The sequence below is a fragment of the Hypomesus transpacificus genome, chromosome 17, assembly GCF_021917145.1.
Source record: "Hypomesus transpacificus isolate Combined female chromosome 17, fHypTra1, whole genome shotgun sequence".
NCBI lineage: Eukaryota > Metazoa > Chordata > Actinopteri > Osmeriformes > Osmeridae > Hypomesus > Hypomesus transpacificus.
The window spans coordinates 1,221,032-1,237,065 of record NC_061076.1 but is presented as its reverse complement, the minus strand read 5'-3'; the positions used below and the strand labels follow the sequence as shown (position 1 = coordinate 1,237,065).

The following is a 16,034-nucleotide window of genomic DNA, read 5'->3' as shown; positions in this document are numbered from 1 at the left end:
TGAGGGTTGAGAGTCGTGTTCGGAGCCGTCTGCGTTGTGCTGCGAATGTGCAGCCAGGCCCCATTCTGTCACAGGGAGGGTTCAGAGAGTACTGGCCTTTCCACTCGGTCCTCATTACAGGATTATAGTGCAAGTATCTCCAACATCAATGGTGTTTTAAACGGCAATATTACATAATCTGGCAGAGATTGCAATGCCAGATTATAAGGATGGAGATTGTGTGGATATTCAGGTCTTTAGTTTAGTTACGTCCCAACAGATCTGAACTAACCTGACTTGCCATGTGGTTTGTTACACATATCCATCTGGAAAGTCGTCTTTGGAAACTGTTTCGAAAAAGGTCAAAAGGGTACTTAAAAAATAAAATAAATACTTGGCAGGTGATTGGCTGACCCATGTGTCAATCATCGTCTATCACAGGTCAACCACGTCAGTAGCTGCCCATAGCTCCTCAGAGGGTGCTGATTGGTCCAAACCAATGGGCTTCGGACAAAAAAGAGGAACTTAGAGTTCGACAAGATGTATTCTCAAGTGGTAGTGATCTTGAGAACCCAGCTGTCTCACATGGTTGAACATTGTGTTCATATGGGGTTTTGAACCTTGGTAACTGTGACAGAACACTGAGCATGCTTCAACTGTCGTCACGTACCCTAATGTGAAATTGTGTTATTTTGAATATAAGGATTTGCTGTAGCAGATGAAACAATGAAGATGTGTGTTGTCTTTTTTGCTATATATACGTTAGTTTAGCGATCTGAACAGTGACACAGTCTGACAGGGTTGGAGTTTACTGTCTGTATGTGGATCTTGTATCCTTCCACTGTCTGGTGCTAAAGTGATAAACAGTTGGATTTTTTGCCAAGTTAGTAAAATGTTTATATGGACAGTTGTTGTTAAAACCTACTGTTCTTTTATTTGATTGTTTGGGAGGTCAGATTTGGCCCACATATGACTCTTTGCCAAAATCTGCCCACTCATCACAAAATCACAGGGTGGATAGATGGACAGACAGACTGATTGACTGATTAAAAAGAAAGCAGGGAGTGGAAAAAGTTGATTTGCAATAAACAACAGCTTTATTGGAAAACTAAAAACCATTACACATTTCACATACAGTAAGTAAGGAAATGAATCAAGTAGAAAAAACATCTAACGTCTAAACGACTCTTAATACATTTGTATTCACCATTAATACGTATGGGAGTCTTTTCACCAACAGGCTATCATGATCAATGTGCCCAATTTGACCTAAACTGTTACTAAACATACATCCTCTGAGATTGTGTATGTTTTGATTACTTATAAAAATGAGCACCAATATGAATCGTATCTTGAATCATTTGCGAGTGACAAACAAATAAACTTCCATCAGAAACACTTATCTGGTTGGAATCTTCTAAATCAGACTCCACTATTGAAAAAGAGAGAGAGAAATAAAGAGAGAAAGTGCTGTCGTTGGTAAGAAAGAGAACCATCGGTCTGGTGTCTCAGAACAAATCTATACTCCAAAACAAAACAAAGGTGGATTGTGAGAAAATCATCCTCCCCTCTCTTGTCTCTTGAGAGACTCCATTCCTTATACTTTCATACGTTTCCACCTGAGGAGCAGAAACACACACATGCTTTACAGCTTCAGTAACCTAGACAACCCACTCACACACACACAATTTCACGCACACCATACACTCTACACACATAAAGAAATAACAGCACTTACACACCAGCTTTCTCTGACACACACAAAAACACACACACACACACACCCTCACACACACACACACACACACACACACACCCTCACACACACAGGGCCACCAGAGCCCCCTACCTTGTGCATGTCCTTCTTGAAGCAGGCCAGCAGCTCGTAGCTCCTGCGGATGTTGTCGTCGCCCCCGAGGTTCTGGTAGTAGTTCTCGTAGGGGGGCAGCTGCTGTGCCTCGTTGTCCTCTAGGCTGGGGATCCCGTCTTGGGTACCCTGGAGGTGTGTGTGTGTTTAAATGTGTGTGTGTGTGTTGGGTGGGGTTCGGGGGGGAGGGGGGGAAGAATCTCAGAATAAATTTGTCTGGATTGAGAGTTTGTTTGGATTTTCCTTTTGAGTAAATCTAGAGTAAGAGAACATCATTGTGAAGGTTTGTGTGTGTATCAGTTGGGGCGTGTGTGTGTGTGTACCCTGAGGATGGTGTCGATGCCTATCTTCAGGTCGGTGAGTTTCAGAGGGATCTCACTGAAGCGACTGAGGGTCAGGGAGCTGCTGAGAGTCTGGCTAGGATACTCCCATGACTCCACCAGACGGAACGAGATGTGGAGCAGCTTCTGCACCTACACACACACACACACAAATACATGTTATGCCTCTTTTTAAACATGATACATTTGAGGAGTATATCAGAATCAGGGGAAGCAAAATCAACTGACAGAGCTAATCTGCACTTCCTGCTTGTTGACAGGGCTGACGTTACAGATGTCTTGTAGGAAGAGACGCTGTCTTTGCTCCTCCGAAAAAGCTCTGCCCTATGGGTAAAGTACAGCCAGAAAGAAACAGGGAGTTAGTTTGACACAGAGAGGCTGAAAGATAAATAGATTGAAGGAATTCGAGATAGAGGGGTAGCAGTACAAAGACAGCTATTGAGAGATTTAGAAGATATTTAGATTTAGAAAATTAAGGATCAGATACAAAAATCATAATCGTCAAGAGAAGACGACTGGACCGATTCACTGGACCGTCAGAACAAATCAAACGTTTTAACATGGAGGATGGGTTGTCTTACAAAGTCGTTGAACATCTTCTGTGCCAGCAGGTGCAGGTTCTGCGCACGGTCGACGGCGATGCTGAAGAGACGCTGGTTCTCTGAGCCGGATGCAGGCCTGACCAGGTCACTGACCAGCAGGAGGGTCAGCAGGAGAAAGACTGAGGGAGAGAGAGAGATTTGAGGAGTTGTGGAAATACATAGGAAACAGGACAGGAGAGAAGAGAAGGAAAGATGGGAGACGAGAGAGGGAAGAAGAGGAGGTTATTAGAAGCAGTTCCAACGAGGTCCACGGTGCTTCAGGTAGGAGTAGCTCACCTTGCCCCATTCTGTCCTCGTCGTATCTGAGCCTGACGTCTTCAATAGAGAACTCTGAGTTTGTCGTTGGTCTCTGAGAGATACAGGAAGGTGTGTGTTGTCTTCGGTTTAGCAGCTTGGCTTTATAGAGCGCAAACTTATGTTTCAATGCATTGGTAAGAGAAATGTGATGGTTATTCTATCTTAGATAAAAAGATTAATTTGGCATGTTTGTGTATGAGTTTGTGGATTGCATGACCAGGTCATCGATGTTTTAAAGCATTCAGGGAGATTGTTCCTCACTCCCAAAATAACTGCTCTGTGTGTGTGTGTGTGTGTGTGTGTGCATATTGGTTCCACACAGTTCGTGTCCTGTATCTAATTTACATTTACATTTAATAAAGGTTATCTAATCCCTACCTATTATGGCAGGTGTGTGTGTGTGTGTGTGTGTGGGGGGGGGGGGTGTCGGTGTGATCCATAGTCACACTGTCTGAAATGGTCACATTGTGCTCCATATTCATCATGACTTGACCATGATCAAGATAGCCACTGGAGGTCTACGTGTCATTGCATTTTGGTCCATATATTCATACTGTGTGAAATATTGTCACATTTTGGTCCATATATTCAAACTGTGTGAAATGTCATTTCATCAAATCTCTGGCACAACAGTAACCCAATCACTGAGGGTTGAGAGTCGTGTTCGGAGCCGTCTGCGTTGTGCTGCGAATGTGCAGCCAGGCCCCATTCTGTCACAGGGAGGGTTCAGAGAGTACTGGCCTTTCCACTCGGTCCTCATTACAGGATTATAGTGCAAGTATCTCCAACATCAATGGTGTTTTAAACGGCAATATTACATAATCTGGCAGAGATTGCAATGCCAGATTATAAGGATGGAGATTGTGTGGATATTCAGGTCTTTAGTTTAGTTACGTCCCAACAGATCTGAACTAACCTGACTTGCCATGTGGTTTGTTACACATATCCATCTGGAAAGTCGTCTTTGGAAACTGTTTCGAAAAAGGTCAAAAGGGTACTTAAAAAATAAAATAAATACTTGGCAGGTGATTGGCTGACCCATGTGTCAATCATCGTCTATCACAGGTCAACCACGTCAGTAGCTGCCCATAGCTCCTCAGAGGGTGCTGATTGGTCCAAACCAATGGGCTTCGGACAAAAAAGAGGAACTTAGAGTTCGACAAGATGTATTCTCAAGTGGTAGTGATCTTGAGAACCCAGCTGTCTCACATGGTTGAACATTGTGTTCATATGGGGTTTTGAACCTTGGTAACTGTGACAGAACACTGAGCATGCTTCAACTGTCGTCACGTACCCTAATGTGAAATTGTGTTATTTTGAATATAAGGATTTGCTGTAGCAGATGAAACAATGAAGATGTGTGTTGTCTTTTTTGCTATATATACGTTAGTTTAGCGATCTGAACAGTGACACAGTCTGACAGGGTTGGAGTTTACTGTCTGTATGTGGATCTTGTATCCTTCCACTGTCTGGTGCTAAAGTGATAAACAGTTGGATTTTTTGCCAAGTTAGTAAAATGTTTATATGGACAGTTGTTGTTAAAACCTACTGTTCTTTTATTTGATTGTTTGGGAGGTCAGATTTGGCCCACATATGACTCTTTGCCAAAATCTGCCAACTCATCACAAAATCACAGGGTGGATAGATGGACAGACAGACTGATTGACTGATTAAAAAGAAAGCAGGGAGTGGAAAAAGTTGATTTGCAATAAACAACAGCTTTATTGGAAAACTAAAAACCATTACACATTTCACATACAGTAAGTAAGGAGAGGGAAATGAATCAAGTAGAAAAAACATCTAACGTCTAAACGACTCTTAATACATTTGTATTCACCATTAATACGTATGGGAGTCTTTTCACCAACAGGCTATCATGATCAATGTGCCCAATTTGACCTAAACTGTTACTAAACATACATCCTCTGAGATTGTGTATGTTTTGATTACTTATAAAAATGAGCACCAATATGAATCGTATCTTGAATCATTTGCGAGTGACAAACAAATAAACTTCCATCAGAAACACTTATCTGGTTGGAATCTTCTAAATCAGACTCCACTATTGAAAAAGAGAGAGAGAAATAAAGAGAGAAAGTGCTGTCGTTGGTAAGAAAGAGAACCATCGGTCTGGTGTCTCAGAACAAATCTATACTCCAAAACAAAACAAAGGTGGATTGTGAGAAAATCATCCTCCCCTCTCTTGTCTCTTGAGAGACTCCATTCCTTATACTTTCATATAAACCTAAACAGAATATATAGTTATTGTTTGTAAATATATATTTGTGTAGTTATAGTTTCATCCCAAAGCAGAAGGGATGGAATATTGAGGGGGAGCATTTTTTCCGTAACGCAGTCCAAGGCCATGTTGATCTGGGATAGATTGGTTCTGTCTGTCAGGGATGGTTCTACAGGGTGCAGTTAGCCTCCAGGGACCGTCGACACTTGGCAACAGTCAGGTACGTTTCCACCTGAGGAGCAGAAACACACACATGCTTTACAGCTTCAGTAACCTAGACAACCCACTCACACACACACAATTTCACGCACACCATACACTCTACACACATAAAGAAATAACAGCACTTACACACCAGCTTTCTCTGACACACACAAAAACACACACACACACACACCCTCACACACACACACACACACACACACACACCCTCACACACACAGGGCCACCAGAGCCCCCTACCTTGTGCATGTCCTTCTTGAAGCAGGCCAGCAGCTCGTAGCTCCTGCGGATGTTGTCGTCGCCCCCGAGGTTCTGGTAGTAGTTCTCGTAGGGGGGCAGCTGCTGTGCCTCGTTGTCCTCTAGGCTGGGGATCCCGTCTTGGGTACCCTGGAGGTGTGTGTGTGTTTAAATGTGTGTGTGTGTGTTGGGTGGGGTTCGGGGGGGAGGGGGGGAAGAATCTCAGAATAAATTTGTCTGGATTGAGAGTTTGTTTGGATTTTCCTTTTGAGTAAATCTAGAGTAAGAGAACATCATTGTGAAGGTTTGTGTGTGTATCAGTTGGGGCGTGTGTGTGTGTGTACCCTGAGGATGGTGTCGATGCCTATCTTCAGGTCGGTGAGTTTCAGAGGGATCTCACTGAAGCGACTGAGGGTCAGGGAGCTGCTGAGAGTCTGGCTAGGATACTCCCATGACTCCACCAGACGGAACGAGATGTGGAGCAGCTTCTGCACCTACACACGCACACATTGAACATGTATGCTGTCGAGTTTTCAAAGGGTGGCTCATTGGTTGACAAGGGCTAGAGGGAAAGTCTGAATCTAAAACCTGTTTGTAATTAATGAAAATGAGAATGAGTCCCTCTGATGATTCAGTTAATCTGAGCTTGATTCTCACGCACATGTGAATGTAAACCTAAATCTGATTCATCTGAATATGAATCTAATCTACGTGAATCTGAACAGATATCCAACGGACCGAGCTCTTCTGGGTCTCATGCTTGTCGACGGGGCTGATGATGGAGTCTGAGTTACAGAAGTCCTGCAGGAAGATCTTGTTCATCTGCCTTCGATCTTCGGTAGAAAGGTTTCCCTCCTGACAATGTATGGAAGGAGAGAAAGAGAGAGAGGGACAGAAAGAGGGAGAGTGGGAAAAAAGAGAGATAGTAGAGAGACAAATGGGCAAAGAAATAAATAAAGTAAAATGATTATCTTAAAGATCGTTTGATCTTTAAGATAAGTTAACAGTGAAGAAGAAGATCTCAAGATCTTACAAAGTCGTTGAACATCTTCTGTGCCAGCAGGTGCAGGTGCTGAGCACGGTCGACAGCGATGCTGAAGAGACGCTGGTTCTCTGAGCCGGATGCAGGCCTGACCAGGTCACTGACCAGCAGGAGGGTCAGCAGGAGAAAGACTGAGGGAGAGAGAGAGATTTGAGGAGTTGTGGAAATACATAGGAAACAGGACAAGAGAGAAGAGAAGGAAAGATGAGAGATGAGAGAGGGAAGAAGAGGAGGTTATCAGAAGCAGTTCCAACGAGGCCCATGGTGGTTCAGGTAAGAGTAGCTCACCTTGCCCCATTCTGTCCTCGTCGTATCTGAGCCTGACGTCTTCAGTAGAGAACTCTGAGTTTGTCGTTGGTCTTTGTGAGATAGAGGAAGGTGTTTGTTGTCCTTGGTTTAGCAGCTTGGCTTTATAGGGCGCCAACTTATGTTTCAATGCATTGATCAGGGAAATGTGATGGTTATTCCATCCCTACGTTAAAAGAGAGCCTTCATTGTTAGTGTTTGTGTATGTGTGTGTGTGTGTGTGTGTGTGTGTGTGTGTGTGTGTGTGTGTGTGTGTGTGTGTGTGTGTGTGTGTGCTTGCACAACAGAGTCAAGCCAATCATGCATGTTTCCATGAGCTCTGAAAGGTGGGAAAACAAACCAGATTTGTGATGGAAGTCAAAACACAGAGTTCATGTCACTGTTGTCCAACGTGTTTTCAGTACCCCATAACACCACCAGCCTGTCACTCTCTGCTATAACACAGCTTCATCTGGGAGAACTTGTTCTGTTCGGTTTTTCATTCTACAGTAGGAATATGGCATTCTACATTTTCTCTCTTCTAAAACTGAAAAAAGCCAAACGTCTGTGTGTGTACATAATTGATCCATGCAGTTACATGGTGTCCTGTATCTAATAAAGGTTATGTAGGTTATCACTACCCATGAAGATGATGCTATGGTATCATGGCAGGTGTGTGTGTGTGTGTGTGTGAGCATGGTCTGTGTGTGCATGTGTGTGTGTGTGTGTGTGTGTGCGCAGCGTCCATATTCATGTTGACTGAACCATGGTCGTAATGGTCCATATTAATGACTGTGCTCTTAAAGGTCATAACAATGAGTCGTATCCAGTCATCTGATCTGTTTATGTGGGACTGTGTTTGACTGTTGTTGTTGTTGCTGACGCACCTGCCCTGTGCCTGGCCAGTGGAAAGGTGTCATTGGCCTTGATCCTTGAACCTCAATATCTAGGTATAGCTCAGGGGTAGAGCAACTTACTGCAGATGGGGCAATCACAGGTGCAAATCCCCCCCTTGTATGTTGCTTGGATACGATTGTCTGGCCTGGCTCCTGTAGGTGTTTGGCCCAACCCTAGCTGTATGCACACTGGCTCAGGTGGTCAAGGCTGGAGCAAAGAGCCACAGCTCTCCAAGGTCTGTCCAGAGACCCTTGTATCTTGAGGTCCCCTTGACCCGCCAGGGAAATGGAGAAGAGCCTGACAATACAGGCCTCAGTGATATCAATCTGGAAGTGGATTCTTGTCTCAGGAAGTGATAAAGATGATAATAATAGCAGTGGAGAGGAAAAACTGAAAGGATGAATCTATTCCTGACGTCTCTGTTAAGTGAACATTGCCAATCCTCTCCCTCTCCCCCCAACCTCCCTCCCCCTTCCCCTCCCTCTCCCCCCACCTGTGTCCCTTATTGCCCTCCCCCCAACCTCCCTCCCCCTCCCTCTCCCTCTCCCTCTCCCCACACCTGTGTCCCTTACTGCCCACACCCCGCCTCCCTCCCCCTCCTCTCCCTCCCCCATCTCCCCCGCCCCCCCACCTGTGTCCCTTACTGCCCACCCCCCCACCTCCCTATCTCCCCCTCCTCTCGCTCCCCCATCTCCCCAGTGGCTCTTGGAAGTGCTCAGTTAATGTACAGTGACGTGCTCTTCTCAGATGTGGCTCCAATAACTATTTCAGAACCCTATCAGGTGTCTGGACTGTGAACTTCAGACCCTGAAGCTTCCGCTCAAACTACAGAGGATAGGAATAACTGGACCATTTAGGCTGAAGTAGAGAGAGAGAGAGAGAGAGAGACTGGGGGGAGAGAGACACAGAGGGAGAGAGAGAGAGAGAGAGAGAGCACTGAGGTTGACAGTAAGACGAATCATTTGAGAAAGAAAGAGAGAGAAAGAGAGAAATGATGTAGGTTGTTGGATACCACTGTCAACAACATGCTCTCTGATCTGTGATCCGGTCTAAGTGTGTTTGTTTCATATCTCTTTAGAACGAATGAGAGGCTCCACATGCTGTGACACTAGGAGACAGTCTTACTATGAAACAGTATTACCACGAGACAGTCTTACTATGAAACAGTATCATTTGAGAGAGAAAGAAAGTATTACTAGGAGACAGTATTACTATGAGACAGTATTACAATGAGACAGTATTACCATGAGACAGTATTACTATGAGACAGTATTACCATGAGACAGTATTACAATGAGACAGTATTACCATGAGACAGTATTACTATGAGACAGTATTACCATGAGACAGTATTACCATGAGACAGTACAACTATGAGACAGTATAAATAGTATACTTCACAGGCCTCCAGCCCTCTACTTGAAACATCTGTGTGTTTAAACAAATGTTCAAAGTTTTCCCCAAATCCTATTGCAGTACCACAGACTGGGACTGATCCTGTAGATGTGTAGAGAGACAGACAGCAGCTGTGTTGGGAAGGCCAGAGAGAGAGAGAAAGGGAAAGCGAGAGAGAGACAGAGGGAGAGAGGGAGAGAGACATAGAGACAGAGAGGGAGAGAGGGAGAGAGGGAGAGAGGGAGAGAGGGAGAGAAGAAGAGAGGGAGAGAGACACCTGCACTGGACGATTAACATCTGTGACCTCCAGGACCTCTGGACCTCTGACCCTGAATACCAGCAGAGTAGGGGGAGGGGGAGGGACACCTGCTATTGCCCCCACCATACCCCTTAACTCTGGCCCCTTCCCAGTCAGCGCCCCCTCCATCATCTCCCCCTCTATACCCCCCCCCCCCCCATCTGCTGCTCTCACCCCACCAACCCCCTCAACCCCTCAGCCCTACGCCTCCCATCTCACCCCCTCTCACCCCGCCTGTGTCCTCTACCACAGCACTCAGATCCCTCGCTCCCTCCTCTCATCCTCCCTATCATTCTCTTCCTCCCCTTCTCCTCACATTCGTTACTGTCATTTGACATGTACTGTATGTAAGTAGGTGTGTGTGTATGCAAATGTGTGCATGAATACATGTGTATGTGTGTGTGAAAGGTCCAGTGACTCTCTAATCATCTTGGAGAGCGGAGAGTGATAAAGAGCTGGATGAGTATTTACAACCTGGCACCAGTGCCGTGCATGGCTGGAATACCTGCCGTCTGAACAAACACACACACACAATATAGGCCTCAGAATATAAATACATATTTAAACACACACACACACACACAGATGCACACAAACCCCTTTCTCCCCCTGAGGAGGGGGTCCGGTCTGAGGCAAGCAATACCTTGGGATAAAAAAAATAAAAATAAATAGAAACGTTTTTGTGTCGGGTTGTGTGTGAAAAATGTGTTTCGAAAGGTTGAACAAATATTTTCCCCCAAAAATGTTTTAAAAAACTTCTGGTCTGGTCAGGAATACCATGGTATCCCAAATGTTGCAATCTGAATTTTTTCATCTCAAACCATTTCGGCTACATAAAAAATTATTCGAATTTCACCATTCGAATTTGAGCAGCCTGAATTTTTTCCATCTGGACCCTGGAGAGTGGGGTGAATATATATATAGTCACACACATGAATATATATACTGTGAATAATACAATATACACACACAGTTCACATTTCTATGTACGCATTTACATTTTATTACAGGAATATGCTTTATAATATTTACGATACAAAGAAATAAACCTAAAAAAAGGGTCAAAACCATTACTATGCGTTGGAGATATAGATAATATATATATATGTACAGGCACAGCTAACACACACACAGTTTCAGGAACCCCAACACTGGCACAGCACATCTTAAATGCTACAATTGAAAGATAAATCATTTTAATGCTAAATTTGAGTCAAACAGTACACAGTGCTGATAAACGTGTGTACTGTTTCTTTAACATGCATCAGCTTCGCTGTGGCACTAATACTGGAAGATGTACAAAAATAAACATAGTTCCCCCATTCATATCAACAGCCCTTGCAATGATTAAACACTGGTTTAAAGATTAATTTAGGTCTGATAAAAAATGTGAATCTGTGTGTGCAAGTCATCTTACTCCAATCAAAACACAACAAACTAAGAAGCCGGCCTGTCTGCATCCTAACGTCTGGGTCAGGGGGCCTACTGCCTCACAAGAGCGTCTGGGTCAGGAGGCCTACTGCCTCACAAGAGCGTCTGGGTCAGGGGGCCTACTGCCTCACAAGAGCGTCTGGGTCAGGGGGCCTACTGCCTCACAAGAGCGTCTGGGTCAGGGGCCTACTGCCTCACAAGAGCGTCTAGGTCAGGGGGCCTACTGCCTCACAAGAGCGTCTGGGTCAGGAGGCCTACTGCCTCACATGAGCGTCTAGGTCAGGGGACCTACTGCCTCACATGAGTAGAGTGGGTTTCATCTCTCTTTAAACCCGAAGCCACTACACCTACACACACACACACTTTACATAAACAACATGTCAATACGTTGAGCTCACGTCGGTGTCTTCATAACTCAACCTGATGAGAGGCTCTGCATGCTGTGACACCAGGAGACAGTATTACCAGGAGACAGTATTACCAGGAGACAGTATTACTAGGAGACAGTATTACTAGGAGACAGTATTACCAGGAGACAGTATTACTAGGAGACAGTATTACTAGGAGACAGTATTACCAGGAGACAGTATTACTAGGAGACAGTATTACTAGGAGACAGTATTACTAGGAGACAGTATTATTAGGAGACAGTATTACTAGGAGACAGTATTACCAGGAGACAGTATTACTAGGAGACAGTATTACCAGGAGACAGTATTACCAGGAGACGGTATTACTAGGAGACAGTATTACCAGGAGACAGTATTACCAGGAGACAGTATTACCAGGAGACGGTATTACTAGGAGACAGTATTACCAGGAGACAGTATTACTGGTATACTTCACTACCTCAGGCACCTAGCCCTCTACTCTAAACATCTGTGTGTTTAAGCAACTGCTCAAAGTTTTTGTCCACAGTCCACAGGCACTGCAACATGATTTAGTAAAAACTTTGAACAGTTGTTTACATGTACAGATGTTTACAGTAGAGAGCTAGTGTCTGAGGAGGTGAGGTCATCATAAATGTTGAATTCCTTTGAGTTGTATTTTTATGAATGTTTGGTACAAACGTGAGGTTGTATGTGTAGATGAGCGTGTCAGGGACATGATAGTGACACATCAACATGACCTCACTTGCCCTCAGGAAGGGCCTTGACCTCAGGTGTGGGGTATCCATCCAAAATAATACCATCGCTACTAAGACAGGATCAAGTTAAGACTTGCAGCATGTATTTAATCTACTGGTGGGAGAGACAGAGAGGGGTGGGCTTGTGTAGTTTGTACAGAAGTGGAGGTCAGAAGCTGCTTAGATTCACTACAACACTGCCCAGGACAGAACATTCAAAGCCTTTTAATTGCAGCAAGAAAAAAAAACTACAATACCCAATAAAAAAAGAAAAAAAGAAATTACATTGCTGACTGTTAGTACGTAGATACAAATGACATGAAATCAGCACATCATTTACTGGTATTTGATGTCTTATAAACAATTATATGTGTTCTTAGAGAACACACTAAGGCACTCAAAGGTGTTTGCTGAAATAGCTTAAGTATTCAAATTCCAAATGTAGATGTTTGATCTATGACTTTTTCTACAAAAAAATTACAACAGTAATAAGGAGTGCAATATCAATCTGGATTTCACAGAATTTGACTCATCTTAAGGCACTGAGATCAAATAGCAAAACAATAAATCACTGGTTAAAATGCAATTAGGAAATCATCATTTTCCTTGTAAATCAATTATAAGAGCTTCAAATAAAATGTTATACTTAAAAAAAAATAGTTTTAATTAAAATTAATTAAGAAACCAAGAAACATTTCAATAAATCAGTTTTCATAAAAAAATTATAAAAGTTTCTATTTGTGGAAGACAACATCCGTTACCAAACTCTGGTTGCAACAATTATTTAATATACTGTAGAACTCCATTGCTAAGAAAAGCAACAAGTTTAAACAAACTTGTCAATTTTGTTCATCTGATGTAACTTGATACTTTTGACAGCAAGAAAAAAATCAGAAATGGCTCCTTCTAAAGGATAAAAAAACCTGTATTAAAAAAACCTTTTGGAAGACGCCATAACAGCACTGCGGGGAGAAAGGTCACCTCTGATAGTAAACGTTATCAGAACCACAGGTCTAAATCTCCAACCACAACTAGAGCACCAAGCCCCATGGAGCACCATTAGATATGAGCTCTACGGTCTTACCCAGAATGCTCTTTGGTTGGCCTTGGCATTGACAATCCTTGTAGGGCATCGAAAACATCAATTTGATTGACTGCTACATTAGTAGCTTCCTGTCTGGAGTCTCAGAGACGGCATGGGCTTAGTCATGTTGAGTTGAACACAGGGTCAAACCGTAGTGACCTTAACATGGTCAGGAAGTCCTGCCAGAAACCATGGACAGCTTCCTTCCTTAAGGGAGACCATCTGTCTGGGGTGTTAGCTTGTTGTTAGTATTTTGTTAGCGTGTTAGCTCTTATACGATTGACTCCTTCAGGTCCTCACTGCGTACAGAGTCTGGGATGACGATGGGGGCTGAGTGGAGCAGCACCTCGCTCTGCATCTTCACACGGGGACGGAGCTCACCAGCGCCCCCTGTCTTCCTGGAGGCCACGTTCACCCCCGCAGCCCCAGGCTTCCTCCCTGAGGGCTCCCCCAGGCCCTGCCTCCCCTCCTGGCTTCCGTACAGCTCGCTGATCCTGGTGAAGATCAGACCCTCCGTCTCCGGGGGTTCCTCGCCCGCCTGGGTCAGCTCCTGCTTCACTCGGAACTTGTATGAGGCGTGTTTGACGGTGCGCACCAAGAGGTGCTTCCTATAGGCCCGCTGGATGACCGACGCTGCCACCTCTTCCTGCTTCCTCTTCAGGGTGCTGCTGATTGGCTCGTAGGACACCTTGGACGGGTTATTGGCCATGAACTTCTCCTCCATGCTGGCTTTCAGGCCGTCCATCTCTCCTGAGTCACCCAGCACCTAGACACAACACTAGATTATATGAATGCATGGACACAACAGGCACATTTTGCTCACAACTCACACTGTAAAAGATGTGTCTAACATAGAATTATTGTAAAAAATATATATATTTACAATATGACATAATATGTCCCAAATTCTTCAACAGTTAAAGATGACAGGAAACAGTTAAAATGAAGAATGTTTTACATTCAAATACCCCCCCACTCACCTCAGCAGTCAGGGCCAGCAGTATGTCCAGACAGTGGATCTTGTCTCCGGGCACCAGGGGCAGGTTCATAGTGATCAGCTTAATGGTGTTGGGTTTGGGGATCCTGAGCGGATCCAGCAGCGTGTCGCAGAAGGTCGACAGCTCGCTGTAGTTGATGAACTGCGTGGCCTTCGGGTCGAACTTCTCCCACGTCTCGTAGAACATCTCAAAGTCGTCTTCGCACAGCGGATCGCCGCTCTCCTCCGTGGCCACGTTGAAGTTCTCCAGGATGATGGCGATATACATGTTCACCACTACCAGAAAGGACATGGTGACGTAGCTGCAGAAGAACATGATTCCCACGCCAGGGCTGCCACAGTCTCCCCGCACGTCCGTGCCAGGGTTCTCCACGTCGGGGTCGCAGTCGGGTGGCTGGCTGTTCATGATGGGAGACAGGAGGCCGTCCCAGCCTGCGGAGGTGGTGATCATGAACAGGCAGATGATGCTGTTGCCAAACGTTTCGAAGTTGAACATGTCGTCGATGCCCGCCTCTTTTTTGACGTAGGCGAAGTTGGACATGCCGAAGATGGAGAAGATGAACATGATCAGGAAGAGGAGCAGGCCGATGTTGAAGAGCGCAGGAAGTGACATCATCAGGGCGAAGAGGAGGGTGCGGATGCCTTTGGCGCCGCGGATGAGGCGGAGGACGCGGCCGATCCTGGCCAATCGGATGACACGGAACAGAGTGGGAGAGACAAAGTACTTTTCGATGAGGTCAGCCAACATGATCCCTGGGGTGAGGGGAGGAGGGGTAGAGAGAAAGGGGGGTGGAGTGAAAAAAAAGTTGAACCAGAAGCGAGGTGGAAACTACTTTACGATTTAGATTGTTTTGTTTTTTAAGACACTCTAAAACTGCTTCTCATTGTACTGGAATACAATAAATATTACCACGCAATTCCGTTTTCTCTCTCTCTTCTGTCTGGGCACGTACTCACCAGTAATGGAGAGGATGACCACCACAAAGTCAAAGATGTTCCATCCCACCGAGAAGTAATGGTGCCTCAGCGCTATCATCTTCAACATGCACTCTGCGGTGAAGACAACGATGAACACCAGGTTGATCAGGAACAAGATCTCATCCTTCTCCTGGCTCTGATCGTCCGTTTCCACCATCATGGTCACCATGTTGAGGCAGATCAGAACCATGATGAAGATGTCGAAGAACTGCTTGTTCACCAGGTCAAACACCAGGCCTTGGAAACAGTTCTAGGAACGAGCGACAGAACCAAGGGGGAAGAACCAGAGTCACGGAGCAAATCTCAACATGACTTTACATTCATCTGATATAACATTATTGCTACGGTAACAGGGTCAGATGCAGCTCCAGGGTTTAGCTAGATGTTTGAATTGACGGTTCAATTTATCTGTAATTTATATCATGCTCACGCTCATCTCTATGGCAAAAGCTCAATCAGTACACCAGGTGGTACTAGAGAGCAGGGGTGAGGGGGCAGCCTTCCAGGGGAGAGGGGGGCAGCCTACCAGGGGAGAGGGGACAGCCTACCAGGGGAGAAGGGGGCAGCCTACCAGGGGAGAGGGGACAGCCTACCAGGGGAGAAGGGGGCAGCCTACCAGGGGAGAGGGGGCAGGCTACCAGGGGAGAGGGGGACAGCCTACCAGGGGAGAAGGGGGCAGCCTACCAGGGGAGAGGGGGCAGGCTACCAGGGGAGAGG

General features: G+C 45.1%; 3 protein-coding genes across 3 annotated transcripts in view; all 3 read right to left on the bottom strand.

Annotated features, from left to right (window-relative positions):
• Nucleotides 1-1,268: 1,268 nt before the first annotated feature.
• On the bottom strand, nt 1,269-3,161 carry LOC124479558 (somatotropin-like). Its single transcript, XM_047038339.1, has 6 exons — nt 3,066-3,161; nt 2,769-2,908; nt 2,416-2,511; nt 2,170-2,319; nt 1,829-1,975; nt 1,269-1,598 (listed from the first exon to the last, which is right to left on the bottom strand). The coding sequence occupies exons 1-6, from the start codon at nt 3,073-3,075 to the stop codon at nt 1,488-1,490; spliced, it is 654 nt and encodes a 217-aa protein (XP_046894295.1). The 5' UTR covers nt 3,076-3,161; the 3' UTR covers nt 1,269-1,487.
• A 1,636-nt stretch (nt 3,162-4,797) lies between these two features.
• LOC124479028 (somatotropin-like) lies at nt 4,798-7,204 on the bottom strand. The gene is made up of 6 exons (XM_047037495.1): nt 7,115-7,204; nt 6,818-6,957; nt 6,523-6,639; nt 6,129-6,278; nt 5,788-5,934; nt 4,798-5,557 (listed from the first exon to the last, which is right to left on the bottom strand). Exons 1-6 carry the CDS (start codon nt 7,122-7,124, stop codon nt 5,495-5,497), a joined length of 627 nt encoding a protein of 208 aa, XP_046893451.1. The 5' UTR covers nt 7,125-7,204; the 3' UTR covers nt 4,798-5,494.
• A 3,483-nt stretch (nt 7,205-10,687) lies between these two features.
• scn4ab (sodium channel, voltage-gated, type IV, alpha, b) overlaps nt 10,688-16,034 on the bottom strand; it is a 15,321-nt gene continuing 9,974 nt past the window's right edge. The window contains exons 17-19 of the mRNA XM_047037494.1: nt 15,297-15,567; nt 14,323-15,092; nt 10,688-14,108 (exon numbers count right to left, since the gene is read on the bottom strand). Of these exons, the coding sequence (XP_046893450.1) occupies nt 13,614-14,108; nt 14,323-15,092; nt 15,297-15,567 (1,536 nt within the window). The 3' untranslated portion in view covers nt 10,688-13,613. The remainder of the gene's footprint in view (nt 14,109-14,322; nt 15,093-15,296; nt 15,568-16,034) is intronic.